The 20,164-nt window shown below is 36.7% G+C and overlaps 1 protein-coding gene across 1 annotated transcript; it reads right to left on the reverse strand.

The window, feature by feature from the left end:
* Positions 1 to 239: 239 nt before the first annotated feature.
* On the reverse strand, positions 240 to 19,767 carry LOC101737355 (proton channel OtopLc). The gene is made up of 15 exons (XM_038015085.2): positions 19,474 to 19,767; positions 17,731 to 17,904; positions 10,907 to 10,970; positions 10,714 to 10,785; positions 9,269 to 9,422; positions 8,349 to 8,454; positions 7,582 to 7,731; positions 5,778 to 5,931; positions 5,119 to 5,315; positions 4,564 to 4,720; positions 4,263 to 4,418; positions 3,722 to 3,824; positions 2,638 to 2,793; positions 1,837 to 2,086; positions 240 to 844 (listed from the first exon to the last, which is right to left on the reverse strand). Exons 1-15 carry the CDS (start codon positions 19,633 to 19,635, stop codon positions 524 to 526), a joined length of 2,376 nt encoding a protein of 791 aa, XP_037871013.1. The 5' UTR covers positions 19,636 to 19,767; the 3' UTR covers positions 240 to 523.
* Between the last annotated feature and the right edge of the window lie 397 nt (positions 19,768 to 20,164).

A 20,164-nucleotide genomic window follows, 5' to 3' on the forward strand; every position in this document is an offset into this window, starting at 1 on the left:
ACCTTACAACTTATATCTCAAGGTGGGTGGCGCATTTACGTTGTAGATGTCTATGGGCTCCAGTAACCACTTAACATCAGGTGGGCTGTGAGCTCGTCCAACCATCTAAGCAATAAAAAAAAAAAAAAAAAAATACATATTACGTATGCCTAAACTGCAGGTAATAAAATTGGAATATATTTAGTAGATATTTCAAATAGATTTTTAAATATTAAAAAGAAAATAAATAAAAAACAATGGGCGTTTTAGATGTTTATTCTAAAGTTTTATACACTATTTTATACACTATTTGATTTATTTTAAGTACATTTCAATTGCGGAAGATATTGTTCACCGAACTATATACATTTTCACAACTACATTATTCTTTAAAATCTTATAAAATACCTTTTTTATCACTATAACAATGTTAATTGTCCTTAATTATAATAAACAAAATATATTTAATATTAACTTTGACTATGCTTCCCTAATTCGTACGAAACTTAATAATGACGACACGAGTTCGTTAAAGCTAATTCTTTTAGTGTTCCGAGCCGGGTTTGTAAGCCGAATCCCATATATCAGCAAAGCAGACGCTCGAATGGAACCTGTAGAACATGATCAGAGGCAAGCTGACGTGACCGAGGATGCTCCACAACACTTTTCCGTAGAAAGCGTATCTCTCGTCCAGGCTCTCCGGGGACTTGTAGGAGAATGTGTAGAGCAGCCACATTCCCACGTTGGCGATGAGCAGAAACATGAGCAGCTCCCGACCGGGCTTTGAACGGCGAAGCTTCTTTGTATTGCTGCACCGACGGAGCCCGTCCATTATGAGCGGAGTTTGAATTGTCACTTGGATGAACTGTAAAAGCGGACGGAACAAGTTACATAATACATATTTATAAAAGTACTAGCTGACCCGGCAGACTTCGTAGTGCCTCAATCGATAAATAAAAAACCTAAACTATTGTATAAAATAAACTTAAAACTAACAAAAGGAATCCGTCCGACGTCCGGGGGACAAATCAAAGGAAAAACAAAATTATTATTTTTATTTAATTCCGAGCATTTTCATATTTATCTACCTTTTAAACCTTCTCTGGACTTCCACAAATCATTCAAGACTAAAATTAGCCAAATCGGTCCAGCCGTTCTCGAGTTTTAGCGAGACTAACGAACAGCAATTCATTTTTATGTATATAGATATATATAGATTTTATCTTGACGATTAAATGGAATACACGTTATAAATTAAATGTACACAGATTAACCTTTTGAGCCAATCGAGGAGTTTAGTTTTAGTATAGGAATCGTCATAATTAATCTATTGCGCCACGCAGGGTAGCGATACAGTCAAAGTGTTAAGCAATTTAATAAAAAATGCCATGAAAGTAATACTCGATAGAATCAGTGATGGATCCTTTAACGAAGACATCGAGACTAATGAGTATTATTATAATGAATCTATATAAGATATTTTTTCAAAGCATTTGTGGAGGCTAGTTTTTCTTCAAATATGGTTTGAAAAAGTCCTTAGTGGAGCGCAACAAATTTAGTCTATAAACGACCGAGGTTATAATCTTAAATCATGGATGGCACTAAAAAGTGCGTAGCTCTGGATTAGTTTACAAACTTATACCTATGATGCAACAGCAAAAATTTTGCCTTTTTGTCATTCAAATTCAATTAATTGCTGACAAAATTAGAAAATAAACTATTTTTAAATATCAGCGTCGTTATATAATTCTTTTTTTCCAACAAACTTATGATTTTTCAATTAGTTAATAAAAAAAATTAATTAAGCTACCTCCTAAATAGTGGACAAACCTTAATTTGAAGAAATTAAATACATACCATTACAATAAAATCGATAGTTTTAACTATGTTCAAAATGCTTATTGTAGCAATCAGAGAGAAAAATGTTTCCATGAAGAAAGCTGGTAGGCAGATAAAGAGTAAAACGTCGTCCAGTAGAGAGATAGGGTGCTCGTTGATATCCAGTTTCCTCAGTTGATTCAACGTCACCAAAGAAGCAATCAGCATCAACGTGTGTAATGTGAGTTTTGTACAGTTATTCAGGAGATAACCGAGCTCCAAAAATTCCCTATTAAGAAAAATTGTATGGATTAAAGATTTATACTAGCACAGGGATGAACTCACGACCCGTAGAATGGACTCTGCCTTCCATTCCTTAATGCATATATGTACTATCTTTTCGGACGTACTCATGATTATATTATGTAAGACACTGGTAACATCATTTAATTATTAGTTGGTTGAATCAGGTCAGTATTTAAGTTTATCTGTGATATTTTATTATTACACAGCATTAAGTATATTGTAATGTTTTGTTGCGACACATTTTAGTTTTATATAATATATTATACATAGTTATAGAATCGATTTTTAATTCAATCTATTTTTTTTTTTGGCATAGCTCTCCGCCAGTAGCCTCGAAGGGCTATTCCTGCTTCGCTATGACTGGTGTGCCAGCTTACAAGGCTCAACCTGAGAGAACTTGCCAACATCTAGCTAGCAATCCAATAAGAGCAGTGCTTCTCTGAATCTACAACGGGATCGGAATCTTGACCTACAAAAGATCCGGTGAGAAGTTCAGTGGCTTGTGTCTATTAATTTTTATGTATAGGTACTCACTCGCCAACGCTGCTGAAGACGAATCCAATGATGAGCATTCCAGCGATGATAACCATCAGGATCAATCCTGCGAATAGTCCTTTGTTGGAGGCGTGACAGTCAGCGTAAATCACAATGTTGCTGGTAAAATCGTTTTCTTCATTTGCTGTTGGGATTCTGTGAGCGTAAAAACAGATTAGTGAATAATTGCTTAGGAAACTCCAATGATTATTATTTACTTTGAAAATATATGAAATTGAGAGATAGGGTATGTACTCATCACAACATTACTATTAGAGCAATTAATGATGAAATGGTTTTTTACATACTTCTAGAGGATGTTTTTTTCACAGGTGAAAATCACCTTGTATGTGGAAGTTGAACTTCACTAAAACTTCTGCCGCTCAAGCCGGCGCCCTACCCCGGACCGGGCCGGTGACCAGTCGGGGCTATTGAAACGGCGGGACAGGGTTGACGTAGAACATATGACACCCCCCCCTCCCCCCGACCGACGACACGACCACCGGTTCCCTCGGTCGACAGGCCGGGAGCCCGCCTTGATGGCGATTGCTGCAGCTGCAGGCCTAGTTCCCCCGTAGCAGTCGGGGGAACTAGGCCTACCATCACCCGGTTTCCTATCACGTCTAGCGGATGATAGTCAATTTTTTTACTTACACACCCGCTCTTGTTAGCAATGTATAGATAGAAAGGAACAAAAATCACAAATTTCAATGTCAGAGATGTTATGTAGTTCACGATTACATGTGTAAGCGAGTATGAAAGTAAAATATTGTCCGCGAAAACGATGACAAGTGCTAATAATTCCTTATAGTTAAAGTTATTTTTTCTAATACAAAACACATTGCACTGCAATGTAAAATGCTCAATAAATATATTAAGCGAGAAGCCAATAAACTTTCGAGCATTGCTCGACTTTTTCATTTGAGATTACAAGTTCACGAAGTCTGATGTTACTAGAACAACAGATATTTGCTGAGCGTAACAAAATATAGTTGTTTCCAATCTATAAAACAGTATTTATTTGCCTTTCGAGATATCGAGCACTCTTACATTACACCGAGAACAATTATACAAATCAGTGAACCTGCAAATGGTTGTATTATCGTCGTCAGTAGAATTTAATTCCGACTCGTTATCTTCATTGTCGCAGTTACCGATGTTGCTCCAAATGATGAAATAAACAGCAACTAAAAATATTAAATTTAAATACATCATTCATGAAGAAAAAAAACGAAGTCAGGTGAGTTTGCGTACAGAAATCAGATCATTAAGAATTTAGATTTGTGTGGATCAATGATTTTAAGCGTATTGAATTTTGGATGATCGTTCCACATTTAAACGATTTCAATGATGGATTTACTTGAATTTCGAGGGTGTCTTGGCTTTGGCTTTAATATTTACGACTCCATCATTATAGCAGAATTAAATAAAAAAATACGATCATTTGAATTCAATCGTAGATTATAAGTACTTTTAAAAATAATTCTCCTATAAATACACTGGAGTACAAACAAATTTATATACTTAAAATTACACACCTGAATAGATTATTCATTTATTGGGAAAAAATTAAATATATACGTGTACATTTAAAATAGATTTAATAGTGATAAACAGCTAATTACCGATCAAAATGTTGAATTCGACGCTGAACGGGTAAAGGTACGGTGAGAAGCTCTCAAATATAGTTGAAATCGCCTTCGATCCAATGCATTCTTCATTAAATAGATTGCTGACATTCAAAAATCTATTCGTTTCACGTATAGCTGACAGCTCGTAGTCTGAAATTAATTATTATAAAATATCATCGCGTCTTCAATTGCTATAATAAAACGATAATATAACTTTTAGAAGTTTTATTTTTAATTAATGGCTGAATGAGCTCATGACCCTCAGTCCTAAATAATAAATATAAAAAAAACCTACCAGTCGGGTTCGAGTATCCTTCATAATTGTAATTATTGTTTCCATAAATACTGTTCGCGTACAGAGTTAGCCCTAAGATAGTCTCACGTACAATGGCCGACACCCAGAAACAAAGACTACTGCCGATCATATGCATGAAGGCGAATCTAGCTAGATTCTGGAAATAGATTAAATCATAAATTACAAAAAAGAAATTGTTTTATTGGTTTTAAAAAATATATATTTACTTTCTTTCATTTGATACGAGAAAGACTGAAGTTTAAGTGTAGTGTTGGAGTACCGCGACGAAGGAATAACATGGCATATGAATGCGACAAATTTCTAATTTCTAATGCAATTATTATCTTCTTCTCGTATCTCCAAATTGGTGACAGCATTGTAATAGTATGCATAAGCTTTGGTAAAACAAATACCCATATCTGATATATAAAATCTATTAATTGATAAAAATAATAGTAGCTTATGAGTCTTCCTCGGTCTAAGTTAATTATCATTATTAGTGAGAATGGGAAAAGCAAATCATTGTTAATTTTAATATAAAACTTTATATGTTACCTGATATCGTAAAATGATGACATTCGAATATTTAAATATAAAGTAAAGTTGCACGAAACAATACAACGGGAACATCACGTCGAGAACAACTTGCAGTATGTTAACGCAATCATCATTGTTTACGTCTTCGTCCAAAAAATGTCCTATCTGAACAGCAAGGAGGAGAACGGAATGGATCAAATGGCCCAAAGCGAAACCTGGAAAATTTAGAAAATCGTCTAAAATTCAGTGAAATTTATTGGGAATTTTAAAGGCGTAGCCACAGAAAATAGGATTCTGTGGATAACTGCAGGAAATTTTGTGTGGATGATTCATAGAATTTTCAAATGCTAATTATGTTCTGCAATAATGATATGATGAATGATATCATTCAAATGACATTACCTAAATACACTAGCAAAAATAATTTGGTAGATTTGGTTAATCATTTATGTGTAAAATATTTGATACATTGACAGCGGCATTATCATTGTTTTAAGGTGAATAGCGGAAATCAATACTAAATGAGCTGTAGGACTATATAATAAAAAACTGCCTCAAAGTTGGAAAAGTAAAGAGTTGGTAAATTACGGTGTGGCGAGGCTTGGGGAAGGTCTATGTCCAGCAGTAGACGTCGGTGAGCTGAAGGATAGCATAGGACAGGATAGGAAATTCCGCACCTGCAGCCCCGAGTTTAAGATAAAAACTGCCTGAATGCCGGCCCTGGCTGAAGCAGTACTGGTGTAGCATGGGAATAAGAGTTGGTGGTCGAAAATTCGGTGCTTTAAACTCTGGAGTTCGGTCGCCTGGAGTACCGGGCGCGCCGAAATCTTCCTGCAACATTAAGCTGTGTGAACACCTATTTGGTACAATTATTGGGTTACTGATGGCTAAATAAAATATGAATGGCATAGTTCCTATAAGCTACGCATGTGTGCGTGTGCGTGTGCGTGTGTGCGTGTGCGTGTGTGCGTGTGCGTGTGCGTGTGCGTGTGGGCGTGGGCGTGGGCATGGCCGTGGGCATGGGAAAATATCAAAAATTGTCCCTCCATTTCGAAATTGTAATTGATAATTTTATAACTGTAATTTCATATCAGTAATATATGCGAGCATTATTACTTGTTAATTGATTAAAAAAAACTACACTAAAATATAGCTCAGGCTGGTTTAAGTACTGGACCCAATTATTAATTAGTTTGCCAATTGAGGATGCCAATCGGTAGGCAGCGGCTTGGCTCTGCCCCTGGCATTGCTGAAGTCCATGGGCGACGGTAACCACTCACCATCAGGTGGGCCGTATGCTCGTCTGCCTACAAGGGCAATAAAAAAAAAAAAAAAAAAAGAGGAGATAGTGCTCTCAGACTTATCTTATGTTCTGAATATTTGTTGGGCCGTAAACTTGGCTTCTCCTTCTTCGATAGCATATGCTATGTGAAGCTAATGCCGGGAGCCTTAGAAAAAACAAAATGGTAGCCACTGTGCTACATAAGATTAATGAATGATGATTAATTATTTACGTACGTCGGTCATGAGACTCAGTTATTATCTGATAGTTAATCATTTGTTTACAGTTTGTTCCTTAAAAAATGTGACGCAACAATAACGCTCTTATCTGATGTTTGCAATTAATAGTATTTTGCTTCCTTGCTTTCGGCTTAAGCACTCAGATAGCATGTAGCAATAAGTAATTGCTTCTATTCGTAGGCAAGAAATTGATCATATCAATATTTTAAACATATCAATACAGATAAGCGGATGATTCCTGATGAACATAGTGGTATGAAAAATTAGCTTTACTAATTAAATTCGTATTGCCCGCATTGTAACACAAATAGAAACGCGCATGATCCACAGTCTCTAAGGAATGCGAGAGGTGTCCACAATATTTAAACTGACCCGACTGTATTATTTTGAGCCTTAATAGACAGATGAACTAAAGATTTATTATAATATAAAGTAAGTATATTTGTGTATGTGTATATATATATATATATATGTGTGTGTGTCTGTGTATTTGTATGTATATATATTGTTTTGTATCTTTTAATATGTATATATTATTATATGTAATGTTTACTGTATGCACTAGTTTTGTGTTCCTAATTCTTCTTTCCTTTTGCGGGCCTACTGGAAGAGATTTCAACATGAAATAAGTAGTGCCCTTGTACTCTGTATTCTTATTGTCGGGTCTTTTCTAACAGCTGTGTGTACAAAATATATTAAATAAAATAAATAAATAAGTAAATCAACAGATGGTAAGTTTTACCATAGCTCATAGAATCTGGCTGGAATTGTAAGGGGCGCAGCCAGACCACCACCTAGCGCTGAGGGTTCCAACTATTAAAGCTACTAATCATTCTATAATAGTTAGTAAACTATTAAGTTATAGTAAAGTTTTATTTTTCCGGTATGGAGGTAGTTCTCATCTTCAGCTTCGGGAACAGTCTGTCTACGGCCTATTAATATGTAAAATACAAGACTCACTTCTTGTTTTCTAAAAAATTCAGCGATTTTTTCTTCGTGTAGCCCTTTAATTTTCAGGTTCTTTAAAGCGAGTGCTTTGTACCTGTTTATATCTGTTATTAAGAATATTAAATACAGGAATCCGATGCCACACAGTATGATGGAATATATCTGTAAAGAAACAAATATGGTTTCATATTTATTAGCTGAAATTAGTAGACGAGCAGGCGCTGTAAATGAAAACATCGAATGGTTGAGAAATCGTAAGCACCCGTGGCATTTCCTGGATAAACTAAGTATATGTTGGATTGCTGTCCTTCAACGCTCCTAGTGTTGTTGGGTTGCCATGTGGCCAAAGTCTCAATTGTAAAACTATAACGGCTGCATAGCTTTTCAAACTGGAATGAGTGAACGCCGCCATATAAAGGGGACTTTTATAAATTTTGCAGGTAGGCTTTTTGCAACAACATGACGCTACCTAATATTTGAAAGTATTGATTACATGAGTTAGATACGATTAGATAGAAATATTACATTTGCCCCTTGATTGGATGTCCAGTTAGTCGCACCACTCGTCACGAATATACCGGATGTTCACTTATTAGACTACAGACGCTTCGTTTATTATTTAAACTCTAATTCAAACAAGTACCTACATGATAAGATTTTTCAGATGAATCAACGTATTCCTTTATAGTATGTCTTCAAGATGTAAAAGGCTTCAACAAATATTGTTTAATGTTAATTCAATATGTTGATAAAATGCCATAAAATGTTAATATATTTACCACTGAAACAGAGGGCTCGACCAACGTGTCTCCAATATAAATAATTAGGCCGAACGTCACTAATAATACTGCGTACATACAGCTCGTTATCAACGTAATGTATTTCCTAGAAATTATTAAGAATGTATTATATTTATAAATATACACACAAAGTTGGACATATATGAGGTACTTAAGTATCAGAAAGAGCCAAAGACGATTTTACTAATGTTGAAGTTCCATCCGCGAACCAAAGACGGTTAGTTGCTTATGGTTTCAAACAATGTTCTCAAAAGCATGATTTACAGGGTATGGGTTGAGGTTTCATCTTAAATTTTATTACGTTTAAGGTATTATGTTTCAACATCATACACGAAAAATACTGGATTAATATACTTTTTTCATTTTTTTTATTGCTTAGATGGGTGGACGTGCTGACAGCCCACATTGTTGTTAAGTGGTTACTGGAGCCCATAGACATCTACAACGTAAATGTGCCACCCACCTTGAGATATACGTTCTAAGGTTCTCAATATAGTTACAACGGCTGCCCCACTCTTCAAACCGAAACGCATTACTGCTTCACGGCAGAAATAGGCAGGGTGGTGGTACATATCCGCGCGGACTCACAAGAGGTCCTACCACCAGTAATTAGGATTAAAAAAAATCTGTCTTCAGTCTGAATGGAGTATCAAGGGAAGAGACAATAATAGAGCCTAAAACTATTATTCGAAACTCTTGTCTAGCGCTTTTCCTTTTACGTCTAAAGATGCAAATGGCGTGAATAACAAAAAAATTATATTTCCGATTGTACCTTGTCGTTACCTGCGTGAAAACAACACCTATAAACTAGTCCTAAAAATTTTCAATGTTCGTCACTCTGGTATAGACCTGAGTAAGGTTTAAGATTCATTTAAGATTAACATGATTAAATTTCGTACTTGGTTTGTTTTTTGTTGTCCTCTGGATTGGTGGGCGGCGGTGCATGCGTCTCTACAGATCTGATTGACTGAGCGTCCATTGTGGCCACTGAACGCTTCCTTGGTGTAGCGCTACCTTTCAAGTCATTTGTTGGTATATATAAGCGGTAGCTATCTGTAATTTCATTTAAAACAATTAAATAGCGTGGCACTTTTGTCGATAAAAAATGATCAAGATCTGCATGAAATCTCTTCGTTTGGTCAAATTTCAATTATCCATATTATTATCTTTTAAAACAAAAACAACTAGCCTCCCATGTTCAGGCTAATATTTCCTAGCAAAGTACACACAAACCTTAGCATTTATGTGATCGCTGCCTAAGTAGTGCTAGTAGTAGTATTATTATTTTTTGACTTATTAATGAAAATAAATAACTAAAAAAGTAACAAATTATAATGTTACTCTTTGCAGTGGGCATATCAAATAAATGTTACATATTTGTTAAGTATTAAATGCATTTCTCGGGTGATACGACACAAATTTAATCGTGTGCTTATAACGTTTTCATTACAAATTTAATTCTTATCGGTGCTGTTATTTATAATGACTAAGCCAAAATTTTGCACACTGAATGATAAGATTTATTCTTAGGCAGTCCTTTATAAAGAACGCTACATGATGATCACATGCAATAACACAAAGACTTTATTGTTTAGATTTCAAAGTTGTAATTAACGAAGCCACTAAAGATCCCTTTTTTTTGTTCAGGAGGAAATCGCCGGACTTCCGCCCTCCACTAGGGATGGAGAGCGGGGCATGTCAGAGTCGAACTAACTAGAGCCTCCTGTCGCTCAACAATCAACTTCCAAACCTCGCATGAGTCAGAACTCATGAAAAGGCAAAGGGGGGAAAGTGAAGCGTTTAATGCGAAGCACATCTCTCCCATCACCCTCCCCCTCGGGACGCCGGACCGGCGGTCGTCGGCGCCACGACCAACGGCCCTCTCGGTCGGCAGGCTATCCGAAGCCCGCCTAGATGGCGCCGGTTAGATTGACTTATCCTACGGAATGCCCGCTGGGCCAGAACCAGCGTGGGTCGAGGATAGCCGGCCTTCCATCACCCGGATGCTCTTACGTAAACGCGTGCAGAGCAGCTTGCACGTCGTCTTCTTGGGCCCCCTTCGCCGGTCCCCAGACCGACATGTGAGTGGGACCCAAAACACTTAGAGGGCCAGGGCTTGGGTCAGATCTGGCTCCGTGGCCCCCGCTTGATGACGGCGGGCTTGTGCGTCTCTCACGCGCCCCGCCGCCTCCTTCTGCGAGATGGTGCACTCGCAGAAGTCGAGAATAAAGATCCCTAGTTCCTTGTACGTCAAATTTTTATTTCATTACTGTAGCGGTAATCTAAAAACAAATGAATACAAATACAGCTTACTGTCGTTTTAAAAAAAATACCAATAACTCACTTAATGATTTGATGTCGCCATTCTTTGAATTATTATTCAAACCATTGTACGGAAGTGGACTACCTCTTTCACCTGAAAAAAATACGTTATTAATGTTACGTTATTATGTAAAGAAATTAATAAATAGTCACATGAACGAAAATAATTTATTTAGTTTGATTACTTTTACTTAAACTGTCTTAAACGGACGTACCTGTCGGCGTGGCTGTACCCGAATCACCACCATTACTCGACCGCAGCCTATCACTGGTCGATTCCTGAAAAGATTTATATAAAATATTAATAACAATGCTTACATATTTATTAATTTATTCAGAAAAACGTATATTTGCAATTTCGTTGCACCTTAAAACCGCTTTCGTATTATCGAACAACCGCTGTCTGTAACTAATCTGCTAGCAATCGTTCACTAAAATCGCTTCTAAGTCAGTCCACTAAATTGCGTGCGCAAACTCACAAATAGGATGTCTCCTGATTTTTTTTTCTTATATGTGACATTTCATAAGCTCATACAACATAGAGAACAAGCGGTAGATATAAACATCAAAAGCCGTATAAAATCCGATTAATAACTTCATTAGTCGCTTGTTTCTCTCGATCGACGCCGCCCTGTATTTCACTATAATCCCATTACGTTGTCTCGCGTTCCCGTGCTACGAATTTCGGGCTGTGCTGACGTTCAAAAAACGCTTTACTGCGAAATTGGAACAAACTGTGTACACGCTCTATTGTACAGCAGCTTGATCGGAAATTTTGCAGGTTTACCTTCATGAAAGCGTACTGTATTAGTTTTAGTTTATAACTAACTAGCTTTTGCCCGCGACTTCGTCCGTGTGGAATCGTACACAAATAATGCTTTATGTTAGAACAAATTTGGTAAGGATAAAAAATGTGTATGATAGTGAGCCAACTTTAACATATAAACATAAGCTGTCGGGAACTTTTTTATAGATCTTTTAAAGGGGAACAATTCTAACGTACATTATTTTATCGAAAGTTTAACTATTTCTGCAGCCCACGCAGCGGAAGCTCTCAAAAGGGAAAAAAAACCACGATTTTGAAACATTATTTATTGGTGCTAAGCTTGTATTAGTTTTTTTTTTTTTTTTTTTTTTTATTGCTTAGATGGGTGGACGAGCTCACAGCCCACCTGGTGTTAAGTGGTTACTGGAGCCCATAGACATCCACAACGTAAATGCGCCACCCACCTTGAGATACAAGTTCTAAGGTCTCAAGTATAGTTACAACGGCTGCCCCACCCTTCAAACCGAAACGCATTACTGCTTCACGGCAGAAATAGGCAGGGTGGTGGTACCTACCCGTGCGGACTCACAAGAGGTCCTACCACCAGTAATTACGCAAATTATAATTTTGCGGGTTTGATTTTTATTGCACGATGTTATTCCTTCACCATGGAAGTCAATCGTGAACATTTGTTGAGTACGTATTTCATTAGAAAAATTGGTACCCGCCTGCGGGATACGAACATCGGTGCAACGCATCTTAGATACGAATGCACCGGACGTCTTATCCTTTAGGCCACGACGACTTAGCGTAATGTTATATAACATATAGCCTTCCTCGATAAGTGGGCTATCTAACACTGAAATAATTTAAAAAATCGGACCAGTAATTCCTGAGATTAGCGCGTTCAAATAAACAAACTCTTCAGCTTTATAATATTATAAGTATAGATGGGATTGTTTCATTATTTTTTTCCTGTTTTTCCTACCTATGCTGATAGCCTGGAGAGGTTTCTCCTTCCAGCTTCTCCTTGAGGCGTAGGTGAGCTCACGGGCTCAAACCGGAGTGTTGCTTTACAACATGCAAACTGTATATTATGGTTATCGTCCCAGTCGCTGATCTTCATGTTAGTAACAAATTCGAAGGATAATACTTAGAGCCGGTCAATTCATTTAAGAGCCGTAACAAAATATTTGGATTTCTAAGAAAACCTTATCATTGATTCAATAAAAATACGAGATTAATGAAAAATGAATTAGCGGCGCCCGGTATCGCGCTGTCACGATTTAGATAGGACGTTGATTAAGAAGTCGTTAATAAATATTTCGATTGAGTGTTTGTGGCGTTAACAGTCGATGCAGGGGAAATAAAAATAAAGAGATTGAATTTTCATTAGGCGAGGCGTTGGGGCGGCACGGGAGCCCGCAGTCGCTATTTACAGGGGGTGGCGCCGGGGGTTGCAGGGGGGGCTCGCGGCCGGCTGGACTCAAAAGGTTTCCAGTTCGCTGCGCGAGAGTGACCCGCCTCACAAACACGGCCCGTGTTGCCCGCTATTCGATACTATGGAGCTACGTTCGCCCTTTACCTTTTATCGTTTTATTTTTATATCAGGAGAATGATAAACTAAATGAAGCGTCATTTTCAAGTATATTTTCAATTAGAATAAACTAATAAAGTTTCATACGTTGCTGAAGTAGATATTCAGCGAATTTCAGGTTTGTTCTTTTTTGTCAGCATCTATACAATAACGGCTATAAAGTCTAAATTATCTATGTATCATCATATTGTCCTGTGTATTTTAAACAAAAGTAATCATGTTTTTTTTGTTTTTAATATGTAGTAAATAATCACGTACATAACCATAGGCATTAAGTATATATAAAAATATTAAGATTTAAAAAAAACAATAATAAAAATATTTCGTTGCATCCATATTTGTCCGACTTAAAAATCATTACAAACCATTGAACCCTAACACACCGATTGGTTGTTTAAACAACATTGGTAGTTTTAAACATAGTTTGAATATATTTTAAAGTTAAAACAGCTTTAGAAACATGAGTTTTTTTAAATATTTCTGCTATCTCTACAGGAACAGAACTAGTTACAACGAATCTCTTCAGGTTTAATCGGATCAGGTCGATAGCTTATCATAATTATTAATTAATCGTACTTTTGACGTATATTTAATCTTCCTACTGTAGATTTGATTTAGCTGTTTATGATCCATACGTGATTTTTTAAATAATTTACAAGCGAATTGTAAAGAGCTCGGTACTCTCTGAGTCTAATATTGAAATTTCGCGAATACGTTACTAAACAACGCTAACATTAAAACTGAATAATCACAATGATGTACCTACTTACTTTTCACCTGTTTATTGAAATTAATTTCTCATTTTTCATGAAATTTACTTCGATTTGATAAACAATCGTTATCAGCTCTGTTGTCACGTTGTTTATGGGTTTATTAAGGTTACTACTGCTAAATAATAAACTTTTATCAGAGCCAAATAAATACATTCAACATAAGGTCGAGACGATCTATTTTTCGAATGACTGGATGATTTTAAAAAGTATAATGAATATGCATTTAAATACAATCACGAGAAGATCGTGATCTATGTATAATTTTGATACAGCGGTTTTTATTTACACGGTGTTATATACGCAACGAGAAAATCTATTTCATTTTTTTGTATTTTATTTGGCCTTGTAGGCCGACGAGCACACAGCCGTCCTGATGGTGTGTGATTACCGTCGCTCATAGACGTCAACAACGCCAGAGGCAGAGTCAAGCCACTGCCTAGCATTAAGTACTCTACACAAGCCTCGTTTGAAGAAGGAGATATCATAGCGCTCGAGAAATACCGTACACGGGAGGTGGTTCCAAAGCCGGATGGTGCATGTAAAAAAAAATCTCTAGAAGCGCACCAATACTTCGGTGGCGGGCGGTGTGATAGTACTAACGAGATGATGGGATCATCTCAAACAAGTCTTCAGAGCGGTCCCCATGGAACATACGGTACAAAATACAGAGAGAGCCGAAGTCCCCATCCGCAGACCCAGAGGCTCCAAACGATCCATGAGAATGGGATTATTGACAATCCTAATGGCCTTCTTCTATATGGAGTCAAATGGAAGTAGTTAGTATTTGGGAGCCCCGCTCCAGCGGTGGGAGGAATACTCCACCCGAGGGCGGGCCTGTGCTTTGTAAAGTAAAGGTCTTTGTCCAGGCGGGAACTACGGCTTCACTCTGTTGAGGACTTACAGCATTCTAGACCCCAACTTGGCTTCGCCCTCCAAATGACTCCAAATTTGGCCATTGCTCGAAACATCGGCACCAATAATCGTGGAAGTTTGCAGGAGAACTCCTTGAAATTGCGACACCATGGCAAAAGGATCCTTTTTCGGAGTGAGCGCACAAACCTATGTCTTCAACCGCTTCATTGAACTAAATTAAATTCACCTCACTCGGAGATTCACCCCAGAGAATTTTCCACTTCACAAGTTCTACGATACAAGTTTTGATCGTCTCTGCACCACGTTCCGAGAGAGATTCTGGTGACTGATATATCGTGCATCCCCCGTGCTGTAATCCGCATAGAAATGCATGCCATCAATAGATAGCATGTCATTGATGTACAGGATGTAAAGCGTGGGGGAGAGATCCGAAGCTTGTTCAAGCTTCTACAACGACCGTGATGCTCCGCCTATCCAAAAAGCTAGTAGCCACTTGCAGAGTCCCTCGCGAATTCCGTAAAAATATTGGTTAAATCATATCAGTTATGTTTGTTATTAAAAATCATAATATATTCAGGTTCACAGTAAACGAAAATTACAATTCAAACGTTTTATTGCCATAATTGACGTTATCAATAAAAAAAATATTTATAATATAAAATTTATTTTTATAACACCATTTTAATATGAGTGTGACGGGTGTTCCAAAAATAACAAAATTAATCTTAATAGATTTAGAACAATGATTTTTGCGATTGCGGTGCGATTACCTCCTAAGTAAGGACATGCGTAACTATACTTGAGACCTTAGAACTTATATCTCAAGGTGAGTGGCGCATTTACGATGAAGTCGTCGTGGCCTAAAGGATAAGACGTCCGGTGCATTCGTGTTGAGCGATGCACCGGTGTTTGAATCCCAGGCGGGTACCAATTTTTCTAATGAAATACGTACCCAACAAATGTTCACGATTGACTTCCACGGTGAAGGAATAGCATCGTGTAATAAAAATGAAACCCGCAAAATTATAATTTACGTAATTACTGGTGGTAGGACTTCTTGTGAGTCCGCACGGGTAGGTACCACCACCCTGCCTATTTCTTCCGTGAAGCAGTAATGCGTTTCGGTTTATACTGAGACCCTAGAACTTATATCTCAAGGTGGGTGGCGCATTTACGTTATAGATGTCTATGGGCTTCAGTAACCACTTAACACCAGGTGGGCTGTGAGCTCGTCCACCCATTTAAGCAATAAAAAAAACATCTACAATATAGTAAAGCTAAATTACTGTAGATTAGCTAAAAGGCGAGAGATTTATATGTTTTGAAGGGAAATCTTCCGTTCCGGGGGTAGGTTCTGCGAAGCACGGCTCTTGCTAGGGTTCGTGTTAGCAACGTCGTCAGGTTTGAGCCCCATGAGCTCACCTACTAGTTCGGCGAATCTAGAATAACCCCTCGAGGTTATTAGAATAGGTAGGAAAAAAATATATGTTGACTTCTATACAATAATGAAGTCTTTTGAATTCATTTATGCAAAAAAACACGTAAGTGCGTTATTAAGATTTTTAGGGAGTCCAACACTTACATACATTTAACTGACTTATCGCCTCTTTTTGTTGTTTCAAAAGTACCGTAACGCGGCTCTCAGCTCAATATGGTATAGGGGTCTAAATGTAGAGCTTGTAAAAAAAAATTTTTGCCAATGAATTATACATTCAAAAGTTTTTTTTTCTTTCAGGCCAGAACGTGGCTACGGATGAGATGATTTTATGCAAAGATAACTCACGGGCCGGAAAGTGACATAGACAAAAACATTCAATCACAAACGTAAGAGTCACATCTAACACCTTTAAACGAGCAATTCTTGTATATTAATATATAATATATAATCTGAATCTCGGAAACGGCTCCAACGATTTTCATAAAATTTAGTATACAGGGGATTTCGGGGGCGATACTCGATCTAGCTACGATTTATTTTCAGAATATGTTGTTATATTCATTTTTTTCAATAATCAACTCTTCCCGACATCTATTGGCGAATAATAATACTATTTTTCTTAATTGAGGGCAACTAACCGCTTTAAAGACACAACAAGATAGCGTTATCAAAAAAAAACCCAAGCAAGGCTCGGTCATCGTCTAGTTATTTTTAAATTGTGAAATTAACGTGGGACATTTTCGGTTTAAATATAATTTCACTTAATTAGTGGAGATTAGCACTAAAAAGTGTTGCTAGAACATAATAATTACCGGAAAATATATAGTTTTTCATTTAGGGGCTACTAGTAATATTTTTATAGTATATAACACAATAAAAATTATTTATCAGAGATTGACCTCAGAAAATTTTAAACTAATTATAATTTGCGAGGAAATGAAATCTAATCTACTAATTATTGCATACCTATCTATCAAGACTAATATCAGCCGAAATCGGAAAATCATGTGATTGATATGAAGTGATTGTTTGCGTAGAACATTCGTGTATGCATTGCTTATAAGTCATTTATGCTACGTCTGTGAGTATATTTTAAACATTTTGTTCCGTGATATGCATGTACTTAACACTACGATGTGAGTAACTGATGAGTTACATTTTTTTAATGCCCTTGTAGGCAGACGAGCGTACGGCCCTCCTGATTGTAAGTGGTTACCGTCGCCCATGGACGTCAGCAATTCGAGAGGCAGAGCCAACCTACTCCCTACCGTTGAATATATTAGGTTTATATTTTAAACACTGACATAAAACGAACATCCTGAAGTAGTTATTGGACCCAAATCCCTTTGATATGCTGACGCGTCTTCTAAACAAGCACGTCTCTTTTGCTGACATTTTTTTTTGTATATGTATACATAATATTTATCGACTGGAATTTAAAGTTAAAACTTAATCACGAAAATCGAATTCCTCATTTCGTTCAGGTACATTGAATGAAATCTAATTATTATTGAATAAATTTAGAAATCGCGCCTATACTAAGTTACTACTTTAAAATATTACTATTTATTTCTAGAGTAGACTAAACTTACACTTCTTTCTAGGTCCGGGGCGTACATGACGTTCTTTTGAGGTCGTTTCCTCGCAGCACGGGCGGCTGACGCGGTCAAGAGGCTACCAGACACAGGACCTGGCTGGGACATGGTCCGCTTTCGATTTGGATTGTCGTCTGCATTTTGTAAGTTTGTTAAAGATGCATTGAGGACCTGAAAGAATTGTACAAAATCGTTATTAATGTAACAGTCATGATGCTGTTGTAAATTGTATGATTGTCGTATTTTTATTGCATAGATGGGCGCACAAGCTTACGGTGAAGTGATTACTGGAGCCGATAGACATCACGGTGGGAATGTCACGAACTATCTTGAACCATGAAGTTTCAATTATTTTGTTTAACGGCTATCTGAGTGCCCAAACCGAAACGCTTGGCTTCGGAAATAAATAGGATTCTGGTACCTACCCACCACTAGATGATGTTAGTATAACACTCATAGATCGCTGCTGTTTATTCTTCGGTGAATCTTTAGATACCTTTAACGATGCCCACGAATAGAGATGGGGTATTGCTATCCTAAGCTATGATATCACCATATTGGTCAGTAATTTTATTAGTGCATACATTCAATATGAAAACCAATGTAAGTATTACATACTTTGTTTTGAAGAAAATTTAATTATAATGTTTGATTTCTTGACAAATGATTTTAGTTTTTTTTCTGCAATTTAGATGTTGACATAAGAGTAAAAGCTTGATCTTTTAGTTCTAAATTTACTTGAGCAAAATTAGATACAAAAGAAATTTGTTTGATGATAAATGTAATTTATACAGTCATTTGCGGGTTACTGGAATATAATTTCTTACCAGTCCCCGCATATTGCTACTGCGTTCTCCGAGTGGTTTTAAAAAGATTAATCCAACAGGTACCGATGATAAATTCAATACAGATAAGAACAATAAATTACTATAAAAAGTGAGATGGCTATTACATAACTGTAAGACGGGCGAAGAGAAAATATCGAAAAAAGTTAAAAATAAAAAAAATACTGATGAGATAAAATTTGTTTTACTTAAAATATACGAAGTAATAATAAAAAAGAGCTACTCTTTCGTGTGTATTTGTCAAACAACAGAAAATCGATGTTGATATAATCCCGTGTTAAAAAATCTAAATCTGGTATCCCAGCGTTTGGCGAATTCATTACTTACTATGAGAAGAAATTATGGAAATGATTAGATGGAATGTCGAATTCAACCATTAAACAGGGAAGGAAAACAATCAGACATTGTTACAATGACAATTTATTAAAATTGTTATTGCTAAAATCAACAATTTTAACCGCTTATTGTTTATATTTTGTTGGTTAGAGAGTCGATTGGGAGTTGCTGTTATAAAAACAAATTTTAATCATGTCTCAAAATATGTAGCTAGGTTCACATTGGGGTATTCATGTAAGATAGGCCACGGGCTCCTGTCTATAGAAATAAAACAGATCTCGATCTTTTAAAAAACAGGATAAGCAATTGTTCTTTTTGTTAGTATGAGCAAACGACCTTATGGGTTTTTTGGTGCTATTTGGTTACCACGGTGCAAAGACATCACAATGTGAATAGTGGTTTAAATTTCTATTATATACTGTAACGGCAGCCCAATCGTTCCTTCCCAGCAGAAATAAGCAAGACGGTGGTTCCTACAGGACTCACAATACATCACATATATATAGTTTTTGCCTTTTTAGAGTCAACTTTTTAGAGTTAAACACATTAATATACTTACACCAGGATCCTGACCCGCGTCTATAGTGAAGACATCGTCATTTTCTCCGTATTGTTGCAACGAAGTTTCCGAATGAGATTTTTTATTTCCCAGCTTATTCCTGTTTACTATTTCGTCGAGAAGTTCCTTTTTGTTGGACGTTCCCGGGATTGGTTCCGTCATTATTTTTAATTTTAACACCGAATACACAAATATTTTTGTATTATTATTTTTAATTTAGATTCATAATGGTCGATCACTTGAGTGTAGCGTGTCTTGTTTTAACACTCTGGTTGCGCGATTTAGATTGCAAATGAATTAAAAATGTATGATCGGTATCATTTATCGATAACGTAGGAAACATATCTGAGTGTAAACGGATAATTATCGCAGACGGTTTATGATCGTTTCGCATTTCCTTTTCGTTCGGACTATTCCAAAATCGATGTTAACGATAAACCTTCAAATTCTGATAGCTGTTTACCAACTAGTAGTTTAATTCTTAGGCGTCAGTAGTCACGTGATTCAGAGATAAGGATTCTTTGTTATTCGATTAAAAACTAATTGCTGCGGCGATTGAGTCTGTGGTGTTTCGGTGCGAATATTTAAGTCACGTGATACCTGGTCTGGTGACTTAAATGAGAATGTAGGGTAAATATATTTTGATAACGCAAAACTTAGGTACCTATATTCGTCGTTTACGATATCTAAG

The sequence above is a fragment of the Bombyx mori genome, chromosome 13 (genome assembly GCF_030269925.1).
Source record: "Bombyx mori chromosome 13, ASM3026992v2".
In the NCBI taxonomy this organism is placed as follows: Eukaryota; Metazoa; Arthropoda; class Insecta; order Lepidoptera; family Bombycidae; genus Bombyx; species Bombyx mori.

Excerpts from the sequence above, each read along its gene's own strand:
- LOC101737355 (XM_038015085.2), bottom strand. The coding sequence starts at position 19,635 with ATGACGGAACCAATCCCGGGAACGTCCAACAAAAAGGAACTTCTCGAC. Across the intron at positions 8,455-9,268 it reads GACAACAAAAAACAAACCAA|GAAATACATTACGTTGATAA; the intron begins GTACGAAATTTA and ends AATAATTTCTAG. Across the intron at positions 845-1,836 it reads CTATCGATTTTATTGTAATG|TTCATCCAAGTGACAATTCA; the intron begins GTATGTATTTAA and ends CCGCTTTTACAG.